Source organism: Rissa tridactyla, chromosome 1, assembly GCF_028500815.1.
Source record: "Rissa tridactyla isolate bRisTri1 chromosome 1, bRisTri1.patW.cur.20221130, whole genome shotgun sequence".
Classification (NCBI taxonomy): domain Eukaryota; kingdom Metazoa; phylum Chordata; class Aves; order Charadriiformes; family Laridae; genus Rissa; species Rissa tridactyla.
The window spans coordinates 24,651,335-24,671,408 of record NC_071466.1 but is presented as its reverse complement, the minus strand read 5'-3'; the positions used below and the strand labels follow the sequence as shown (position 1 = coordinate 24,671,408).

The 20,074-nt window shown below is 44.7% G+C and overlaps 2 protein-coding genes across 17 annotated transcripts in view; one reads left to right on the top strand and one right to left on the bottom strand.

Annotated features, from left to right (window-relative positions):
• Positions 1-1,548, bottom strand: part of CDK8 (cyclin dependent kinase 8) — a 91,582-nt gene extending 90,034 nt beyond the window's left edge. For 3 of the 9 annotated variants that reach the window (XM_054194378.1, XM_054194388.1, XM_054194415.1), the window contains exon 1: positions 1,172-1,546. In XM_054194378.1, the coding sequence (XP_054050353.1) occupies positions 1,172-1,299 (128 nt within the window). In that variant the 5' untranslated portion in view covers positions 1,300-1,546. Of the gene's footprint in view, positions 1-1,171 lie in introns of all 9 variants that reach the window. The other 6 variants (XR_008465296.1, XR_008465298.1, XM_054194406.1 and 3 more) reach the window with 4 other exon arrangements.
• Positions 1,549-10,589: 9,041 nt separating this feature from the next.
• RNF6 (ring finger protein 6) lies at positions 10,590-19,412 on the top strand. 8 transcript variants are annotated; one of them, XM_054222021.1, is made up of 6 exons: positions 10,611-10,676; positions 11,410-11,586; positions 12,459-13,061; positions 14,440-14,652; positions 15,246-15,353; positions 16,560-19,412. In XM_054222021.1, the coding sequence occupies exons 3-6, from the start codon at positions 12,998-13,000 to the stop codon at positions 18,275-18,277; spliced, it is 2,103 nt and encodes a 700-aa protein (XP_054077996.1). In that variant the 5' UTR covers positions 10,611-10,676; positions 11,410-11,586; positions 12,459-12,997; the 3' UTR covers positions 18,278-19,412. The 8 variants fall into 8 exon arrangements, with proteins under 8 accessions (XP_054078018.1, XP_054077996.1, XP_054078003.1 ...); XM_054222028.1 differs by lacking the exon at positions 10,611-10,676 and adding an exon at positions 10,735-11,059 and having other exon boundaries at positions 11,478-11,586; XM_054222056.1 differs by lacking the exons at positions 10,611-10,676; positions 12,459-13,061 and adding an exon at positions 10,735-11,059 and having other exon boundaries at positions 11,478-11,586; positions 14,445-14,652.
• Positions 19,413-20,074: the final 662 nt, after the last annotated feature.

Sequence of the window (20,074 nt, the reverse complement as noted above, 5' to 3'; positions counted from 1 at the left end):
GTCAAGATAAGAATTTCTCCTATTAACAGTTTGAAGGATCCAAATGTAAAATTTGAGAAGAATAGTTAGCTGACTCATACTAGCAAGCAAAATTCAGGCTGAAGTAACTGTGCCGCAATTAATATCAGCATATTTAAAACACAGACAAGATAAGGTGTGACCAGTCCCATTACAACCGTTCTGTAGGTAATGGCTAAACTATTTCTAGAATTAAAGCTTATGTAAGCAGAAGCAGATCATGTTTCAGCCATAACTGACCACAGACTGCTTTAGAAGTTTTTATTTATCAATTGTAAAAATAACAACCTGACTTTTTAAACACACGTTATTTGAAAGACAACGTGCAGAGCACTACTGTGAGCAGACTGCAAGAGAAAGACTGGACTTAATTTAAAATTTAGAACCTGTTACAAGAACAGCCCGAGCCTCTCCTGCTTCTTCTGCTCCCTACTTCCTATTGTTCTGCTGTTCAGCCCGTGATGCCATGTCATGGACGAGGTAAACCTAAATGACAGTTTGCTGGATCTTTCTTTAAAACATTTATGCAAAGCGATTCTTTACTCGGGTCTGCACCGAGAACTGGTCACACAGAACGCTCTTTTAAGGCAGTCTAAAGCCCCGAAAGGACCGGCAGACTTCGGTTCCTGAAGCAGCCAGCAAGAATACCCAAAATGGTGACTACAAGTAATAAATCAGACAAAAAAGCATTATTGAAAAAAAAAATTAAACCCTGTTCTACGAAGCTGAAGGCCGGGCTGAACATTCTAGGTGACTACTCGTTTATCCACAACGAAACCCCGTTAAGTTAAGCGTTTTGCTTAACCCCATCATTTTCTCTCCCAAGCCTCCCCGGACCGTGGCGGGGCTCCAGCCCTGCGCCGAGGGGCTGGGAACGCTCCGACGAGGGACCGACTGGGGGACCCGAACACGGCCCGGGTGGCAAAACGCGGGGTTTAATCGGGCGGCGGCAGAAGCCCCCGGCACCGAGAGGGGCGATAAGGGGCAGGGCGGGAGAAAGGGCGGCGGTACGGCGGGGGGACGGGGCGGGGGGGACGACACAGAGGCCGGTGTGGCGGGAAGCGGCCGGGGAACGAAGGGCCGGGGGAGGAGGGACTGGACAGGCCGGGTACCGAGGGTGTGGGGTAGGGGGGAAGCCCCGCTCCTCACTCACCCGTCCTTCCGCTTGGCTTTGTAGACGTGCCCGTAGGTGCCCCTGCCCACCTTGCAGCCCTCGTACTCGAAGAGGTCCTCCACCCGCTCCCGCTCCCCGGTCAGCTTCACCTTGAAGTCATAGTCCATCTTCAGCGCCCGCCGCCCCGCGCCGCCCCGGGCCGCCCCCGACCGCCGCGCACCCCGCCGCGCCCCGCCGCGACCGGGCGGCAGCAGGAGGAGGAGGAAGAGGAGGAGGAGGAGGCCCCCGAGCCGCCCCGCGGACCATCCAGGGGCTGCTGCCGTCCCTCCCCAGCCCCGTCCTCCGGCTGCTCGCTCCCTCCCCGCCCCGCCAGCTAGCGGCACAACAGCCGGTCTCCCGGGGCGGATTACGGCGCCCGCGCCTGGCCGCACTGCCGCAAAGAAACGTCGCAAACCGCGGGCACCTCCCCAGCCGCGGGCGCGGCGGGCAGCGCACCACGTGGAAGACGGCGGGCTGCGCCAGAGCCCCGCCCCCCGGCCGGCCCGGCATGCCCTGCGGCCGCGTGGCGCGCTGGGACATGTAGTACAGAAGGAGGGAGGCCGGGAGCGCGGCGCGATGCATGCCGGGAGTTGTAGTCTTCACCCGGCGGAGCGGCGCGCTGTCTGCCGGGAGGTGTAGTCCCCGGGCAGGGCGCGGAGCAGGCCCGGGGGGGCTAGGGGCAGCAGCGGGGCCCGGGGAGCCCAACATAAAGCCAGCTGGTCATTTTATAGAGAGCTTGAAATCAAAGTAAAGCTGCAACAATCTTTCTAATTAAAGCCCAGCATTTGGCATTTTTAGTAATCACGCACATACGCTTCACATTTCACCTCAAGAATGCAATGCGGGTAAGTGAGCGAGCATTCAAATCCCTGACTTAGAGACAAAATGTCATAGAATGCGGGGGGTCCTGAAAGAAGAAACAACATTTTCTGGAACCGTCTGAAATAATCTCTATTTTAATTTACAAATACCCATTTTTGTTTACACATTATGGCAGCTTTCCAGTATCTAAAGAGGGCCTACGGAAAAGATGGGAAGGGACTTTTCACAAGGGTATGTAGCAACAGGATGAAGGGCAGTGCCTTCAAACTGGAAAAGGGTAGATTTAGATTAGATATCGGGAAGAAACTTTTCACTCTGAGGGTGGTGAGACACTGGAACAGGTTGCCCAGGGAAGCTGTGGATGCCCCATCCCTGGAAGTGTTCAAGGCCAGGCTGGATGGGGCTTTGAGCAGCCTGGTCTAGTGGGAGGTGTCCCTGCCCATGGCAGGGGGTTGGAACTAGATGATCTTTAAAAGGTCCCTTCCAACCCGAACCATTCTGTGATTCTATGATTAAGGTTGATTCCTGAAAGTTGGGGATAGGGGTGGGTGTGCCAGCCTCCTGAGCTGGCATCACTCAGTCAGACTGATGTCAGATGCCCACAGTTGGACTTTCGGTATATTGCTATGTAGTTGTTAGGGATATTATTGTATGTTAGATAAAGCAATTAGGCAGGTATTACAAAAAATACATGCAATTGGTCGAAGCAGCAAAACTACATTTTATTTGCCCAGCAACTCAGCTCAATTATACAAGAATATTGCCCAGCACCTCACTACACCAATCAACCAGAAAGAGCTCAGGGCAGACCAGCAGACCATAAATATCAAGCAGTCTGAAAGGGTCCCTCCACTTCATAAAATTCATCCACCTCAGCCCAGAGCAGAGCAGTGCGACTCTGCCTTTGGGGACCCATGGCTTTGGAGACTTCCAGGGGCAGCAGGGACCACACTTGCATGGCCAAACCCACTACATTCAGCACCTCCTGCCTGCCGACAACCCTCAGGCCTGTCAGCATGCAAGGGGGAAGTAGAAATAACCACTCTTCTGTAACTTTGTACTTTTCTTTCTATTATTAAGCATTCTTTCATGGAGGCAATAAATATCCAAACTCCTTCACACCGATCCAATTATTGCATGGTAATTAATGGGTGAGTTTAGTCTGTCCTGACCTAAAACACTGCAGGGAGTGGAGGAAGAACAATGTCTGAAAAGAGGACATGAATAAAAACAAGAATACAGAATCCAGACTCATTTTCTGAGGACCTGTGCTATGTTTTACATGTTTACATAAACCGCTTGGAAAGAATTCCATACTTTGACAAATAAACCCTGAGAAGTCAAAACCACAATAGAAAAACTTTTCTTTTCTTTCAGACTTTGGTACTTTCGTAACAGTGTTTAGAAGTCTGCTTTTCTGCAAATGTTTCTTTCATTAGTTTTTCATAACATTTGGATTATATGCCTTCCAGATCCAGTGCAGCTGTAAATTTGCTGCTTCTTCACTCTGTTTTCACTTCAGGTACTTGTAGTGCAGACAAGTTTGATTTTACCAATTCAGATGGACGGTCCCCAAGTTCTAAGAGATTTGAAACAGAAAACACACCTCACAGAATCACAGAATCACAGAATCTTCATGGTTGGAAAGGACCCTTCAGATCATCGAGTCCAACCAAACAACCTACAATCTCTGCCACTAGAGCATGCCCTGAAGCGCCACATCTAGACGTTTCTTAAACACCTCTAGGGATGGTGACTCAACCACCTCCCTGGGCAAGCTGTTCCAGTGCCTGACCACTCTTTCAGTAAAGTAATTCTTCCTAATATCTAATTTAAATCTCCCCTGCCGCAGCTTCATACCATTTCCTCTGGTCCTGTCGTTATTCCCTTAGGAGAAGAGGCCAACCCCCACCTCCCTACAGTTTCCTTTCAGGTAGTTGTAGAGGGCAATGAGGTCTCCCCTCAGCCTCCTCTTCTCCAAGCTAAACATGCCCAGCTCCCTCAGCCTCTCCTCGTATGACCTGGTCTCCAGACCCCTCAGCAGCCTGGTAGCTCTCCTCTGGACACGCTCCAGCACTTCAATGTCCCTCTTGTACAGGGGGGCCCAGAACTGGACACAGTACTCGAGGTGAGGCCTCACCAGTGCCGAGTACAGAGGCACGATCACTTCCCTGCTCCTGCTGGCCACACTATTCCTGATACAAGCCAGAATGCTGTTGGCCGCCTTGGCCACCTGGGCACGCTGCTGGCTCATGTTAAGCCGGCCGTCCACCAGCATCCCCAGGTCCTTTTCTGCCGGGCAGCTTTCCAGCCACTCAGCCCCAAGCCTGTAGCATTGCTTGGGGTTGTTGTGACCGAAATGCAGGACCTGGCACTTGGCCTTATTAAACCTCATACAGGTGGCCTTGGCCCATCGATCCAGCCTGTCCAGGTCCCTCTGTAGAGCCTTCCTACCCTCAAGCAGATCAACACTCCCACCTAGTTTGGTGTCGTCTGCAGACTTACTGAGGGTGCACTCAATCCCCTCATCCAGATCATCCATAAAGATATTAAACAAAACTGGCCCCAAAACTGAACCCTGAGGGACACCACTGGTGACCGGCCGCCAAGAGGATTTCACCCCATTAATCACAACTCTCTGGGCACGGCCATCCAGCCAGTTTTTAACCCAGCGGAGAGTACACTTGTCTATGCCATGATTTGCCAGCTTCTCCAGGAGAATGCTGTGGGGGACGGTGTCAAAGGCCTTACCAAAGTCCAGATAGACAATGTCCACAGCCTTCCCCGCATCCAGAAGGCGGGTCACATGGTCATAGAAAGAGATCAGGTTGGTTAAGCAGGACCTCCCCTTCATAAACCCATGCTGGCTGTCCCCGATCCCTTGGCCGCCCTGCACTTGCCATGAGAGCTCACTTGAGATGATCCTCTCCATGATCTTTCCTGGTACCGAGGTCAGGCTGACAGGCCTGTAGTTCCCTGGATCCTCCTTCCGACCCTTCTTGTAGATGGGCGTCACATTAGCCACCCTCCAGTCATCTGGTACCTGCCCTGTTGACCAGGATTGTTGATAAATGATGGAGAGAGGCTTGGTGAGCTCTCCTGCCAGCTCCCTGAGTACTCTTGGGTGAATCCCATCCGGCCCCACAGACTTACGTATGCCTAGGTGCAGAAGCAGATCATTGACTGCTTCCTCCTGGATTAGGGTCGGGCTGTTCTGGTCTCCATCCTTATCTTCCAGCTCAGGAGGCTGAGCACCCTGGGGATTGCTGGTCTGACTATTGAAGACTGAAGCAACGTAGGCATTAAGTATCTCAGCCTTCTCCTCGTCCTTGGTTGCAACTTTACCCCCCGCATCCAGTAAGGGATGGAGATTCTCCCTGGCTTTCTTTTTGTTGATGTATTTATAAAAGTTTTTTTTGTTGTCCTTAATGTTAGTGGCTAAGTTGAGCTCCAGCTGGGCTTTTGCCTTCCTAATTTTCTCTCTGTATAACCTAATGAGATCTCTGTACTCCTCCTGAGTTGCCTGTCCCTTCTTCCACCTTGATCTCTTTAAAGATGAGAAATGAATATTGACATTTCAAGGTCAACTTTTAATTTTGTTTCATGGATAGTTGCATACTTTTTGTGCTTTATTTTAAAAATATGTCACAGTATAATCTAATTTCAAGAAAAAGTATAATTTGGGCGTCCATTCTTAAAACAAAAGCACAACCAGGCCATGATCTGCTATTCTTGACTATCAGGTCCCCACAGTGGCCCTTTTAATTGATAGCATTTCTTATCTCTTACTTCTTGTTTTGTATTCCCTCCTTTCATGCTGTAACAGAAATCAATTTTAAAATATATGCTTAACAAGTCCTGCTGAATTTGACTCTTTGGCGCGTTCCTCTTTCTCTTTTTTCCTCTAACATTCATGGCTTGCTTTATAATATTCTTCTGTTCCAAGTTTGTGTTGTTTCCAATGTTTCCTGTACACACACACTTATGACATTTTTTGTTTGGAATCACTACACCTGTGAAGAAAATCCGAGCTCTCCACAGGAAAGCGACTGTTGCCATGTTAGCACCGATAACGTGCAGAGGGCTGGAGACAGTTACCAAAGTGGGCCGTGTCCCAAGAGGAAAGTAGTCAAGGAGGGTTCACATCATTAAATGTCTCTGAATGTAGGGAATTGTATTTCAGGTGAAAGCCCGGGATTGTCTGGGAACCGGCTGCGTTGTGGTACTGAGCAGATGCTGCCTGTTGAGGTACAGCACCAGATAAAGTGGCTTCTGTACCCGAGCTGGAGCAGCAGTACGGAAAGCAAAGTTGGTTTTGTTGCGTGCCTGTTTGCACTCTAACAGCCACGGCATTGGTGCTAGAAGCGGAGTTTGTGAAGCAAAGCTTACAGCTAGGGAATGTACAACAAGCTACTTCCTCTGTGTTTTGCAGTCTTCGTAAATAGAGAAAAAAAATACAGGAAAATGTATCTTTAATGTTTTTGCTTTCTCATCTTCGTATTTTATAAGTGGATAACCTACAATGCTCAATCACGTCCCCGTGCCATTAGAATATCCACTTGCTCCATTTACTAATTTGCCAAATTTGAACATACTTTTGCCTTTTGCTTTTCAGAGAATTTTTCATGTAAGTGTAGCCACCTACTAAAAGTTTTCCATATCGCCAAAGCAACTTTCTTTAACAGTGTGACTAAGGTGTTCCCAGCTTGTTATTTAGCAAAAAAGGGCCAGTCCTGCTAAGTGCTACACACCCCCCACTTCTGCTTACACCAGGGAAATCTGAAGGCAAGAGAATAACATGGGGTTTGTTTCTTTTCTGTGTGTAAAGAAAAACAAACTATCGTACTTGCACAGTTTGAGTATTTTCCACAAAGCTTGAGTGAGTTAGCTGAATACTGGAAGCATTTACGAATGCAGTTTACTTAAAGCAGGTAAGTAAAGTGCTGGTTCTACAAATAGTTTTGTATGTAAAGCAACGGGGCGGGGGGGGGGGGGGTGGAGGTGGTGGTGGTTTTTTTTACTTTGCACTTAGGTGTACTTCACTACAAAGTCGATCAACTACTGTAAAGTTCATCAGACTGGTGATGCGCTTCATCTAACAAGGCATTCTAGATTCTGGCAGGAGTGCAAGTTATTAGCAAACATAAACCAGTTCTTCTCCTGTACCGGAGAGAGCTGTGCTCCCATTCAGTGGAACATCTGTTTGCCAGACTGAGGACCACCTACAGCCTGACTGTTTTATGCTTCCGAAGAAGCCAGGAATCAGTTCTCAAGAGCCTCGACAGACCTTGAAAATTCAGCCCATGAACTCCTGGTAACTTTTATTATTGAAAAGAGCCCTACCTGAGGGGAAATAGACCCTGACAATTAACATTATTTTATTATTTTATATTATTTCAGTAAACAGAATAATAGAAATATTCTGGTTGGAAGGGACCTCTGGAGGTTATCTCGTTTAATATCCTGCTCAAAGCAGGGGTACTATTAAATTACGGTTGCTTGAAGCATTGTTCACGCAGGTCTTGAAAACCTCTATGGAGGGAGATTCCACAACCTCTCCTGACCTGAATGTTCTCAGGGTGAAATTTTTTGTCCTTCTCTTTACTCTGAACCTCGCTTCTTTTAAATTTATGATCACTGTCTCTTCTCCCACTGTGCACTTGGATAAAAATCCTGTCTCTGTCTTCTCAGTACCTCCTTGGTAATGGTTGGCTGCCACTTCTCCCAGCTGAAGAAGTGCTGGTGGCCACGGCTTCTCTCACACAGCAAGTGCTCCAGCCTATGACCGTCTTGGTGCTCTCGGCTGAACTCACTCCAGTTTATCAATAATTTTCCGTATCACTATTGTTCTACTGGAAACACCCAAACTGGGCATTGTATTCCACATGTAGGCAAACAAGAGCCAAGTAAAAGGAAATAATCCCTTCCCAGTCATCCACTGTCTGTGCTCCTTGTGATGCAGCCTAGGATGCCATTAGCCTTCATGGCTGCCAGGGAGCACTCCTAACTCCTGCTTAGCCAGGACCCTCCATCCTTTCCAGCAAAGACACTACCCGGTCAGTAAGCCCTGTTCAGTATCGTCCCAGTCAGGCCTCGATGGAGGACTTTGCACTTGTCCTTGTTGAACTTCATGAGGTTCCTGATGGCCCAGTCCTCCAGCCTGCCCAGGTTCCTCTCAAGTATATCAACTCCATGTCACCACTTTGGCGTCACCTGCACTAAGATCCAGTTTAAATAAACCGATTAAGAGGTTCTGCCTTACTTATATAATATCAAGTAATAAAACAGAATAAGGTTACTTTATAAAGAACTTAAATGACTGAACAATTAAATTAAAACCAGAATTACAGCTTTTATGTTATTTTACAAAACTGTGTAATTGCCTGAGGTTTGCTGCCCTCCATAGGCTATTTTGATTATCGTTCCAAAGATAGTATGTTGTTGTGTAAACCATTTGCTACAGTGTAATAATAATAGTAATAATAATAATAATAATATTCCAGGAAAGATCTACTATTGCTATTTTTTATTAGCAACACAGCATAAAATAAACAAAGACTGTACTTAGTTATAGTGTAATGTTGTGAAACATCAGTATGAACAGGACATGAACACAAAATTCTGCATTGGAGGACAGATCAGTGGAAAAATTAATTCAGTGTAAGCTTTGAGTAAGAAAATATAGGTTCATTGATTTGTCTGAAACATACTACAACCAGCTTCTGGGTGAACAGCCTATATGTGGGCTTGATACCAGAGAAGTTGTTGTGTTTGACTGTGGGATAATGGTTACTAAAAACAGACTATGAGAGGAAAAGATTTCAAAAATACAACACAAAATAATTGTGGGAAGAAACTGACTTTTCAAGGGATCCCGGCACTACTTTATATACTCTGACTTTTACTAAGAAAGTAAAATTGATCTTCTGGAAGAATGTATTTTAATTGCTCCGGGCAAAGGAACTCATAATACAATACTAATTATTCATACTGTGGCGAGGAACATGAATAACAACGGGAGTTCCATTTTTTTAATACAGTGAACGGTAAGGAGTAGCCCCCGGCAATGGCCTCAGTGCTGCGTGTGTTCCCACTGTCAAATTGTCTCACAGAAACCACGTACTGGCACAAAAGGAGCATAAACTAACACGAAACCTAAATGTAACATTTGTGTAAGATCTTTTTCTCTGCCAGAATAAAGAAATCCTGGGGTGCGTAGTTGAAGTGGGGAGTGGAGGTATCTTCCCAGACACGGTCCCGAGCCTTTCCTATCATCTCGCTCATTAGTGAGGGTTTGCCTTTGCATCGAGACAAGTTGCACAAAAAATACCCAAACTTTGTTTATTTCTGCAAGCAAGTTTGAACAGAAGTATAAGCAGTTTGGATATTCTAGGGATGAGGTGCTTTCACATAGTTAAAGCATCCTTCTCACGAAATCTTCTCATCTTGCTGATACAAATAGTTTATTTAAGATGTGAAACGTGCTCCGCTGTCATAGCCTGCCAGCTTCTGCCATGTGTCGAAACAATCTGCAGAAGCAACTCAGAAAAGAAAGTTTGTGGATGCTATCAACATTATCAGCAATTAGCATATGTCAAATTTGTAAAAGGGTTCGCATCTTGTGTGAAAAACTTTTAAGGCTCTGCAAATCAAAATGACTAAAATCACAGCTTGAAACACAACAGTTTCTGTGAGCACACTGAGCAATTGCTCGTTTATTTTAGAAAAGGGAGACGGTGAAGGGAGGTTTCTGCAGAAGGGAAGGTAAATGGCCTCAAGTTGTGCCAGGGGAGGTTTAGGATGGATATTAGGAAAAATTTCTTCACTGAAAGGGTTGTCAAACATTGGAACAGGCTGCCCTGGGAAGCGGTGGAGTCGCCATCCCTGGAGGCATTTAACAGACATGTAGATGTGGTGCTGGGGGACACAGTTTAGTGGTGGTTTTGTCAGTGTTGTTGATGGTTGGACTCGATGATCTTAAAGGTCCCTCCCAACCAAAATGATGCTGATTGTAAACCTGTTTTACCTCAAACCAGGTCAAGGAGAGGCAGGCACCTGGGAAATGGGAGAAGCTATCCATCTAAAAATACAGGCCTAAGAAGGAGAGCAGGGGAAAAAGGTGATTTATCTTATTCCTCATGTAATTTATTAAAAGGTACCAAACGAGTAACTGAAGCTGTGATCTTATGCTGATTTGGCAAAATGTAATAATGGTCACTGATGAGGTTAAGGATGCTGACGCTGTCCTACAGCAGAGAAGCGGTGCATTGCGAAACCCTGTCTGTGTAAGTTTAGCTACCGCTGCCGGCAGGCCTCACACCCCCAGGCCGGGGATCCCCGCGCCAGCTGTGACCCACAGCGGCTCTGCTAACGCAGCGCCGTACCCGGGACGGCTTCCTCTACGTGTTCAAAAGCAGGGAGGACGGCAAGTTAAGCAAAACAGGAAAAAAAACCCAAACAAACCCAAAGTTTTACTGAGGGCGCACCAACGCACAGCCCCCGCACTCCACCCAGTCGCGCGCACCGCCCAGCGGCCGCCGCGCGCATGCGCGGGGAGGGTAGGGCAGGGGGGCGGTGCCGGGGGGCGGTGCCCGCCCTCGCGCGGTCGGAACCCGTGCTGGCGGCTGCCGGTAGCGAGCCGGACCGCAATCGGGGTCGGAGCGCGTCGCTCGCACAGCCAGGGGTCGGTGTCGTGCCGGAGTGAGGCGGCGGTTGGTCGGTTCGTCCAGCCGGCTGGCCGCCGGGAAGGGAAGGGGAGCGCGGAGGGGGGGGCCGAGCCGGGGCTGCTCCGCCCCGGTCGGCGCGGCGGACGGCAGGCAGGGACGGTCTCTCAGCGGGCTCCCGCGGGGCAGGCGGTGGCATGCACGCCTCTCCGGTGTGTCGCAGCGGGTAATGCCGCTCCCTGTCGGGCAGGGGAGGCGGGGGCGCGGGCAGCGCTGGAGGGAGCCGGTCCGGCCGGTAGCGGCTAGTGGCGGGGCCCGACCGGGGAGTCTGGGGAGGAGAGAAGCGGGAGGACATGAGCTGCCCTGCCCGTGTGTGATTGGTGGGTGACCGCGAGCTGGCCAGGTGATTGGACGGGAGCCCTGTCAGTCACTCCCCTCAGCCTCCCCTCCCCCAGGCGTCTGGCAACAGGCGCTGTCGGGGGCGGCCGGGCCGGGGGCTGCGGGCGCCGCCGGGGACTCTGCGGAACCCCCCGCCCCAGGGCGCAGGGCCCGGCCCGCGGCTGCCCTGGGGAAGGGCCGGGGAGCGGCAGGTCGGCACGGGCCTGGGATCTGCAGGCCCGGCTGGGAGCTGGGGGGAGGCGGGCGCCCCGGGCCCTGGGCTTGGATCGCTTTGGATGTCCTGCGGCCTGTTTCCTGATTACCTTCTGATTCTTCCTTTGTCTGTCTTTCCTTCCCCCTCCTCTCCATCCCCAGGTTCTTGAGGAGTTTCTGGGTTTGGGTTTTTTTTGTCCTTTTTTTTTTTTTTTTTTTTCCGAATTCAGTGAGATCATCTCGCCTGGAGGCTGCAGGCTGTGACAGAAATGCTAAACAGCCCTGTCGTTCGGGGAGGCTCACTCATCTAAACTCCGTAGTCGTCTTGCTTGCAATCAGGTGGTAGTCTTTCAGAAAATGAATACTTAATTGAATTGGGGGTAGTAATTCATGGAGAGAGGCCAAAACCTAAAAGCATGAGGTATATGTATTGCTTAGGCAAAAATGAATGTAAGTTTTTGAGAATGGGATGAAGCAACTATGAATTAAGAACTACAGGAGCTAGTCTTGGGTTGAAAAATCTAGAAAATGTAGATAAACTATTGGCACGTGGCACCTGTTTCTTTGCAAAGGAAGAGTAATCCTGAGTCATAACTCGGTTTCGATCTCAGTTTTTTACATCTTGGTAGTTGAAACTCTTCAACTTTTCAATAGTCTGAAATATTTTATGTGCAAAGTATTTCATTTTGATATAGTTAATACTCTTCAACTTTCACTACTCTGAAACATGTTAAGTGCCAAAGTTAGTTTTGATGGCGTTTGATAAATATGGATAGTAGTTGTCATCCATGCAGTTATGTTAAACAGATGGGACAACCGAACACTGCACACTTCTTACTGTTTCTAAGTGAGTCATTTAAAGAGTGTGACTAATCATCCTACCATACAGTTGTCAACAAAACAGTAATTTTTTTCTACCACCCACAAAATCTGAAGAAGAGATTTCCAGATTTTCTGTGGATTAGAAGTGAAAAGTAAAGAACCTCTCTTTTGAACAACAGTTTAAATTTAGATTGAGGGGGACTACATGTGATGGATTTTTCATCTTAAGAATTTATGTGTCTTTTTTTCTGTGCAGTAATACACAGGAAGTCGGTTAGCTTACTATGGTGACTGATTAAGTAACATGTTAGTTGTTTTAAGACTTTCATCTAAATAGAAACCTTACATGAAACTAAATGATTTTTTTTCTGTCCTATTTCCCATCCCAGCTTTATTTATCTCAAGTTGTAAGCAATTTGGGACAGAGGCACTTTAATATTAATGGCAGTATGGATTGGGTATTTTCATGATAATAGTCAAGTGATGGGTGTCATCAGGGTAATAAATGCTAACTGTGTGTTGAGGGAGGAGGAATTACATTGTTTTGAGGAAACCAGGGTAGTAAGACAAAGAGCTGGCTGAGAAATTTATGTTTAGAAATGTGATAGGAGAAGGGACCTGATTTGAACGTAACCCTTGTAGGAAATGGAAGTCAGTGATTACCTACAGCTTGGGATGCTGAACCAAAAAAGTCACGGTAAATTTAACCCCCCCACAAATACTAGGGGAATAGAAAATGTCTTGAAAGGGAGATATTATGATTTGATTTATTTCAGGTTCAGTGAGTTAAAGAGCTAGGAAGGAAGTATTAAATACATTGAAACTCAGTGTTGGACACAGGAGGCAGATGAGTGTAAAAATTGATTGGGAAGAGATGTTTAGAAGTGGTTACCGTGGGGGGTGGGGAAGGGAAGGGAAGAAGTAGCATATGGGGTGGAAAATAAGGAGACCGAGGATGCATCAGAGTGGATCCCACAAAGAACATAAGAAAGGTATATTAAATGTATGCCAGCTTCTGCTGTTGGCAAATACATTTTTCTTATTCTTAATATCTGTTGGCAGCATTGATAAAGATTTACTCTTTATTGAATGTATGTCTAATAGTTAGCTGGTTTGGTCTGTTTGTTGTCTCATCACCTTTCCTGTGAAGACTTATTACTAATTACGGGAGTGTGCTGAGAATGCTGTTCTGTGTATTCCCTATAATTAATACTTGAATGACTTTGATACCTTGGTGAATTGACAGAAAAATGTATTTACCCAATAACTTTATTTTCATGCATAAGCAGAATGGTGCCATATGCTTGGCTTTTTTGGCCTCGTGATCTCTTTAGAGAAGTGATCTTTTCTGTCAGGTGTTTGCCTCAGCAGGTGTTCCAAGTGTCTTTTGCTAAATGGGAAGCCCCATTGAAAGGATGACACTTTTATCTTCTTTCAAATTGAATGTTGAACAACAGGTTTTATTTAGGAAATAGAAAAGTTGGGGAGTGGTCTGAGAGCTGATTGGTTAGGACCCTGTCCTGGGCCAGAGAGAGCTGGTAATGGCATGGAAATCAACAGAGATGATGCCTGCCTCTGATACTGGAAGATTATTCACACCTTCTAATAGTGTGGTCCCACTAGTTAAATATTTGGAAAGTGTTGCAGAACTGTGAGTAAAGTATAGCCCTTTCTGTTTTACACCAGTTTCCTGGAGATGGATATCCTTTTGTTAGCTAATCCTTGGATTAGAGATTGCAAGGAAAATATACCGGTAATGTCGTCATGTTGAAAGAGTCGATTCTGCCAAAAATGTATCTGTAGGTTTTGTGACATAGGAGAGGTGGTACCGACTGAGATAGTAATGTAGTCTTAACTGCTTATCAGCAAATGTTTCAAGTGGAAGATAGTCTTGTCTAAAGCAGTGTCTGTGGTTGTCAGAAGTCTATGTAGGGTTATTTCAGTCCAATAATTAGAGAACAATGTTTTCAGTGACGTTTCAGCTTTTAAAGTACTTCATGCTGCTGTTGTATTTTACTTGGGAGAAGGGAAATAAATGTTATGTTATTCCTTTAACTTTCTAGAATATCCTTATTTAGCTAAAAAACCCAAAAACATCATTGCTCTTTTATTTTAAAGTTGCTGTACCAACTGGTGTGTCCTTTCAGTGAGCAAAGGGGACTTCTAGCTGTTTTTGAGCAAGGTAGAAGCAAAATACTTGCATGATAAACTACACTGTTGACTTGGCAAGTAACATGGAGCTTGGTTCATCTTAATCATCTTCAGCTATTAATAAACTAATTTAATTGGAAAGGCTGGGAACTTTTTACTGTAAATTAGGTAAATTCTTACTGTAATTACTGTGCAGTCTAACCTTCTGGTTTTGTTCAGGACAGCCTGGCATTATCATTATGGATCGCTTTCGGCACCGTGCAGGAAATGGCAATGAGCAGGCATCTTCGAGAGGGCCTAGTCGTGGGGAAGATGAGAGACAGCGACAGCTGGAGCGCCTCAGCAGGGAGGAGGCCTATTACCAATTCATTAATGAACTCAATGAAGATGACTACAGGTTAATGAGAGACAGCAACCTGCTTGGCACACCTGGTAAGATGTGGGTACCTTCAGTAGAAAGATGTAATGTGAAGTAACACTGCTGCTGTCAGGCACCGCATGTGGTTGTATGACTCGAGTAGCCTGAGTTCTGTGGCTTTGTAGAAAGGAAGAACCCCTCCATTTCCATTCAAAAATTAATGATATCCAGTTAAAATTAACAAATTATATTTTTAGTCTGTCTTTATCTGTTTAACTCCTTCAGATGCAACATCTCCATATACAGGTAATATCCAAACCCAAATAATTAACATCTGGTACGCTAAAGTATATCTGTTGGTACATGGCAATTTTGGGGGCCTCTGAGTTGTTGCTGCAAATTGCTTTGAGTTTTTGCTGGAAGTTGGCATGCTCTTGACATGCATTCAGCATCTTTTTCTTTCCCCCACCCTAGTACCTACTTCCTCTGTTATCTGCGTACCTGCGTTATAGTCTCACACTAGTGCTGTTTTATTTTTGGTTTCATTAGTTTTACCTTATTTCTGAAGATTTGCCTTCAGATAGAAAATATTGTTATTTCTGCATGGCTGTGTTGAGCTAATAATAATGTCTTATCTATTAGCATTACAAAAATTAAATTATTTCAGGGGAAATAACAGCAGAAGAGCTGCATCAGCGCTTGGAGGGGGCTAAGGAGCGTCTGGCATCACAGACTGATCTGAATAACAGAGAAGGTGAAGGCAGAACTGTTGGAGGTAAACATTCTTCATTTGTTTATATCGATACACAGCGTATGTGATGGATAAATATTGTTCTGTACAAATAGTTAAAAGAAAGACTGGATTTCAGTACCAGCCATTTCAAGTCTTGTTTTTTCATTGTGCCTCTATGGATTGTTTTCAAGGTAAGAGAGATTTCCTAATGATATGAAAACAAACTTGAAATACTTCATGAAAAATTATTTACATCAGCCGCAATTTACTTTCTTCTCTTTACCTGGTTTCCCTTTTCTAGTAAACTTAATGTCACAAAAGTAATTTTCATTCTTCTAATTAAGAAGTTTTGTCATGTATTAGAGAAGTTGGAACAGGAAAGAAGTTAACTGTGAAACAGTTAATGTCTCCACTGTTTTGTTGTTTTTGTTTCATTTCCATTTGTTTTAATGGAATGAGGCTTTTATTCTGTGCGCTGTTTGCCTTCACTTCCCCAGCAATATTGGCTTAATTGTTTGGCCAACTCTAGTCAGATTTAGGAGACAAATTAGCAACTTGGAAATAAAGATACCAAAGTTCTTGCAGGTTTCATGAAAGTAGGGAGATGACGGATCTTAATCTTACCCCTTCAAGGGAAAACCTTCACTGTGATCATGACCATTGGCTTTCTTCATACGTGAAGTTAGCATTAACCACAATGGTTGCATCTGTTCTTGAGCTTATAGTTGGAGAGATTTGGGAACGGAGCTGTGGATATTGTAGTAGGAGAAGAGTATATCTGCACAAAAGGAACAAATCTGTTAAAACCATGCATCATTTATTCTGCTACTTATAGAATACAATTTTTTAAATGTTTGCCAGAAGAAGACAAAATCTGTCATACTTTTCCTTGCTTTAGCAAAATTAGTTGACAAGGATACCCTCAAATTGATAGCTTAAGTGAGGGATGGATATTGGATAAATACAACTAACTTTGGACTGCCTGAATCTGAAAACTTTCTCAGAAGAGGCCATCTGGGCACTTTAATTTGTCTGTGTATCTGCTGGTGAGACAAAAATTCTGATGAGTTTTGCTGATGTTTTTACATACAGCATATTTTCATCAAAATTGCGTTAGCATAGCAAGGTAGCTGTCCTGCTACTGTAATGTTTCTGAAGTCAGAGCCCAGCAAACATAGAGGATTTGGAGTACATTGTAGTATGCTGAGTGTGCAGTTGTATGAATGCTTGCAATTCTTTTTCTTTCAGATTCTGATGTTCTTGGAGAAAACTCAAATGGTGACTCTTTGCTTGAATGGCTGAACACATTTCGTCGCACAGGAAATGCCACTCGCAGTGGACAGAACGGGAACCAAACCTGGAGAGCCGTGAGTCGAACAAATCCAAACAGTGGGGAGTTTCGATTTAGTCTTGAAATCAACATAAATCATGAGCATAACAGTTCTGAAACTGCTGGTGAGGAGTATGATAGTAGCAGAACATCTTCAGATAGAAGACATCAAAGAGCTGTCAGTCCAGTAACATCACGAACGAGGAGCAGGACTGCAAGAGAGGCAAACAGTGAGGCTTCAAGCACTGCAAGGACCAGGTCTGTAAGAAGTTCTGTGGCACAAAGCTCTGAAGCAGCCTCTCATCCAGTCTTGGGGAGGCTCAGGAGTAGAACGAGGGAGTTGACAGGCCTTTCCCAAACAAATAGTGCACATAATAATTCTGCAGCTACTGGTGAACAAAGAGAAACGCAAGAAAGAGGTACTTCTACAGGAGTCAGAAGAGGTAGAGCTAGAACTACTGTTCAGATGAGTGCAAACCAAAGACTAGAAATTCTGCGTCTGAGGTCTACTTTAAGTAGCCGAAGCCGCTCTCCGCTGCAAAGGCAAGGCGATACTGAGGAACACATGCAGAGGCAGGATAGAAATGCACAGCAAGCCAACAGAAGTAGAAGACAAACAGCTCGGCCTTCTCCACAGCCTGACGAAGAACAAGCAAGAGGTAACACTCAGACTTCTCAACCGTCTGGTGTAGCCCCATCCTCAGGAGTGACTTTGGAAGAGGAGGAATCTAGTAGGCCAGTAGCTGCTGTCAGAAGGCATCCAACAATTACGTTAGATCTTCAGGTGAGAAGAATTCGTCCTGGAGAAAACAGAGATCGGGACAGTATTGCCAGTAGAACTCGTTCTAGAGTAGGAATGTCAGAAAACACAGTTACCTTTGAAAGTGACAGTGGGGGATTTCGGCGTACAATATCACGATCAGAACGTGCGGGTATTCGAACCTACGTTAGCACTATACGGATACCTCTTCGTCGGATTTCAGAAACTGGGCTTGGGGAACCTTCATCAGTGGCTCTTCGATCAATCCTTAGACAAATTATGACAGGCTTTGGAGAACTGAGTTCTTTAATGGAAACTGAATCTAACTCAGAAGTGCAAAGAGGTGGTCATCGCTTAGCGGATCTACAGTCAGAGCAGAGTAACTTAAGTTCAGCAAACCGTAGCAGTGATCCAAGTGAGATTTCATCTAGAAATGGGCATGCAGTAGAAGGCAGCAGGGAAACAAACAGACAGAGTTATGATACTCGACGCTATGGTCGCAGTAATGAAAACCAAGATAACAGGCAATCTCAAGATGCTAACAACCTAGTGGAAAATGGAACGCTGCCCATACTTCGACTTGCCCACTTCTTCTTGCTGAATGAAGACGACGATGACGATCGTTTAAGAGGTTTAACCAAAGAGCAGATTGACAATCTTTCTACCCGGAGCTATGGGGATACTCACACTGAAAATGAAATGAGTAAAACGTGTAGTGTTTGCATTAATGAGTATGTGACAGGGAATAAGCTAAGGCAGTTACCTTGTATGCATGAATTTCATATTCATTGTATTGATCGCTGGCTTTCTGAAAACTCTACTTGCCCGATTTGTCGGCAGCCTGTATTGGGGTCTAATGCCACAGACAATGGCTAACATTATTTATACTGCTCAGTACTCAAGGATTTGCTTTTGCTCTACTTATGATGAGCCAGATGGAATTAATTGACTTACATAGGGGTCCATTTGTGTGGGGAGTTTTGTTAAATTTCTTTAAAAATAATAGGGAACTTGTCTAAATCTAGCAATGTAAATACTATTTTTCTCCAAGTGCAGACCTAGGAGTACACATAGAACCAAATAATATCGGTAAAGTTTATATTTTTTTAGGTAATTTTGTTATGCTAAGCACTTTTGTAAATACAGAAATGCAATAGTTAATCAGTCCTGCTTAATGTATGTTTTTTTAACAGTGTAATGGACTTGCTTTATTTAGATTACGAATTGTTTCACACAGACCCACCACTGTGTTGAAAAATTAGTGTCTAAATAGCCATTCATTAGCTTTTTGTTCTAAGAACAATTTCTTTTACAGAGAGTCTCTTGCTGGAAATGTTTGCTAAAGATATTTAAGTTACTTGAAGTGCTCATTTTAATAGACAGTATATTTTTTCTTTGAAATATCCTTTCCAAAAAAACTTGCCAATTTGGTTCTGTTTAAAAAAATTTATGGCAATTTTTGCATGTGGTTTTACACAATGCTTAAGGCTGATGAGTTCATATTCAAAAGTGGATGGGTTAGTGACATTATAAAATGTACATAATTAAATGCTGTCTTTGACAATCGCTGTCTTTTCAATGCAGACAGCAATCAAATCAATGATAATTCCAAGAGGGCGTGTCTTACCGAACATGATATTTGCTCAAAGAATAAATGAGCACTGAGGAAGCCTTTTTGCTCTTCCAAATTACTCAATTGATATTCATGGGTTTTTAACTACCTTAGTTTAAAGAGGAAACTATTTCCTTGACCATTATATTGTCTACAATATGCATGATTTCTGCATCCTACTCAAAAAGAAAACAAAAAAAAGGCTTGAAGTGTTTTTGTACAGAAATTTAAGGTACACGTATAATATTAGTCCTCTTAAAACATGTCTGAGGACCGAATGGCAAAAGACACTAAAAAGAACAAAATAAGCTTCCCTTAAACTCCCCAGATTACTGTATAATTAGATATTAAACTTTATACCAATAACTTAATAAGGAAATAAAGTTGTGAAGTAAATAATTAAGGCTTTGTGTGAATTCCTGTTGAACCATATCCTGTAGAGAAGATTCTTGATGTTCAGTCTCAGTTTTCACTTTATTCTTTCCCTGGTTTTCCCCAGCTGTGTCCCCGCTTTTCCACAATGTGTGTGTGAGCTGCTATGGTAGATAAAAATGCAAGGCAAAGCGCTCCTGGGGCTTCTGGAAGTAAGCTGAAAGTTAGAAAGCTCATCTTATGAGCAATGTGCATCTTGATCCTTTGAGAAAGGCAGTTGTGCCATACACTTATGTGTGTATGTTCTGAGCGGTGGAAAGAGTACTTAAAGTGAAGAAGTCCTGCTGACTTTCTCTGCCTATAGACAGCCTTGACAAATGCACTTCTGTGCCAGGTGCTTCAGTTAAAACATCCGTTCATGACTTCCTTGAAGGGAAACTATAAAATCCCATGTTAAGCTGCCGGATGTCTACTTCAATTTTACAGGTGGAAAAATTTGTGTCAAAACTTCCACAGAAGTGCTTTGTATTCCTAAAAGTAGCTCTACGAAATTCTCTGGTGAGATTTAGATGAGTTTAAGGATATGATTAAGATCTCTGATGTGATTTGGACAGCTAATTATTGCAAATCTTGTTGACACTTTTCTTGAGTGCCTCCTTAGCCATATTAAAGAGTGAGGAAATTTAAAC

Excerpts from the sequence above, each read along its gene's own strand:
- RNF6 (XM_054222021.1), top strand. The coding sequence starts at position 12,998 with ATGGGGTGGAAAATAAGGAGACCGAGGATGCATCAGAGTGGATCCCAC. Across the intron at positions 14,653-15,245 it reads CAACCTGCTTGGCACACCTG|GGGAAATAACAGCAGAAGAG; the intron begins GTAAGATGTGGG and ends AAATTATTTCAG. Across the intron at positions 15,354-16,559 it reads TGAAGGCAGAACTGTTGGAG|ATTCTGATGTTCTTGGAGAA; the intron begins GTAAACATTCTT and ends TTTTTCTTTCAG.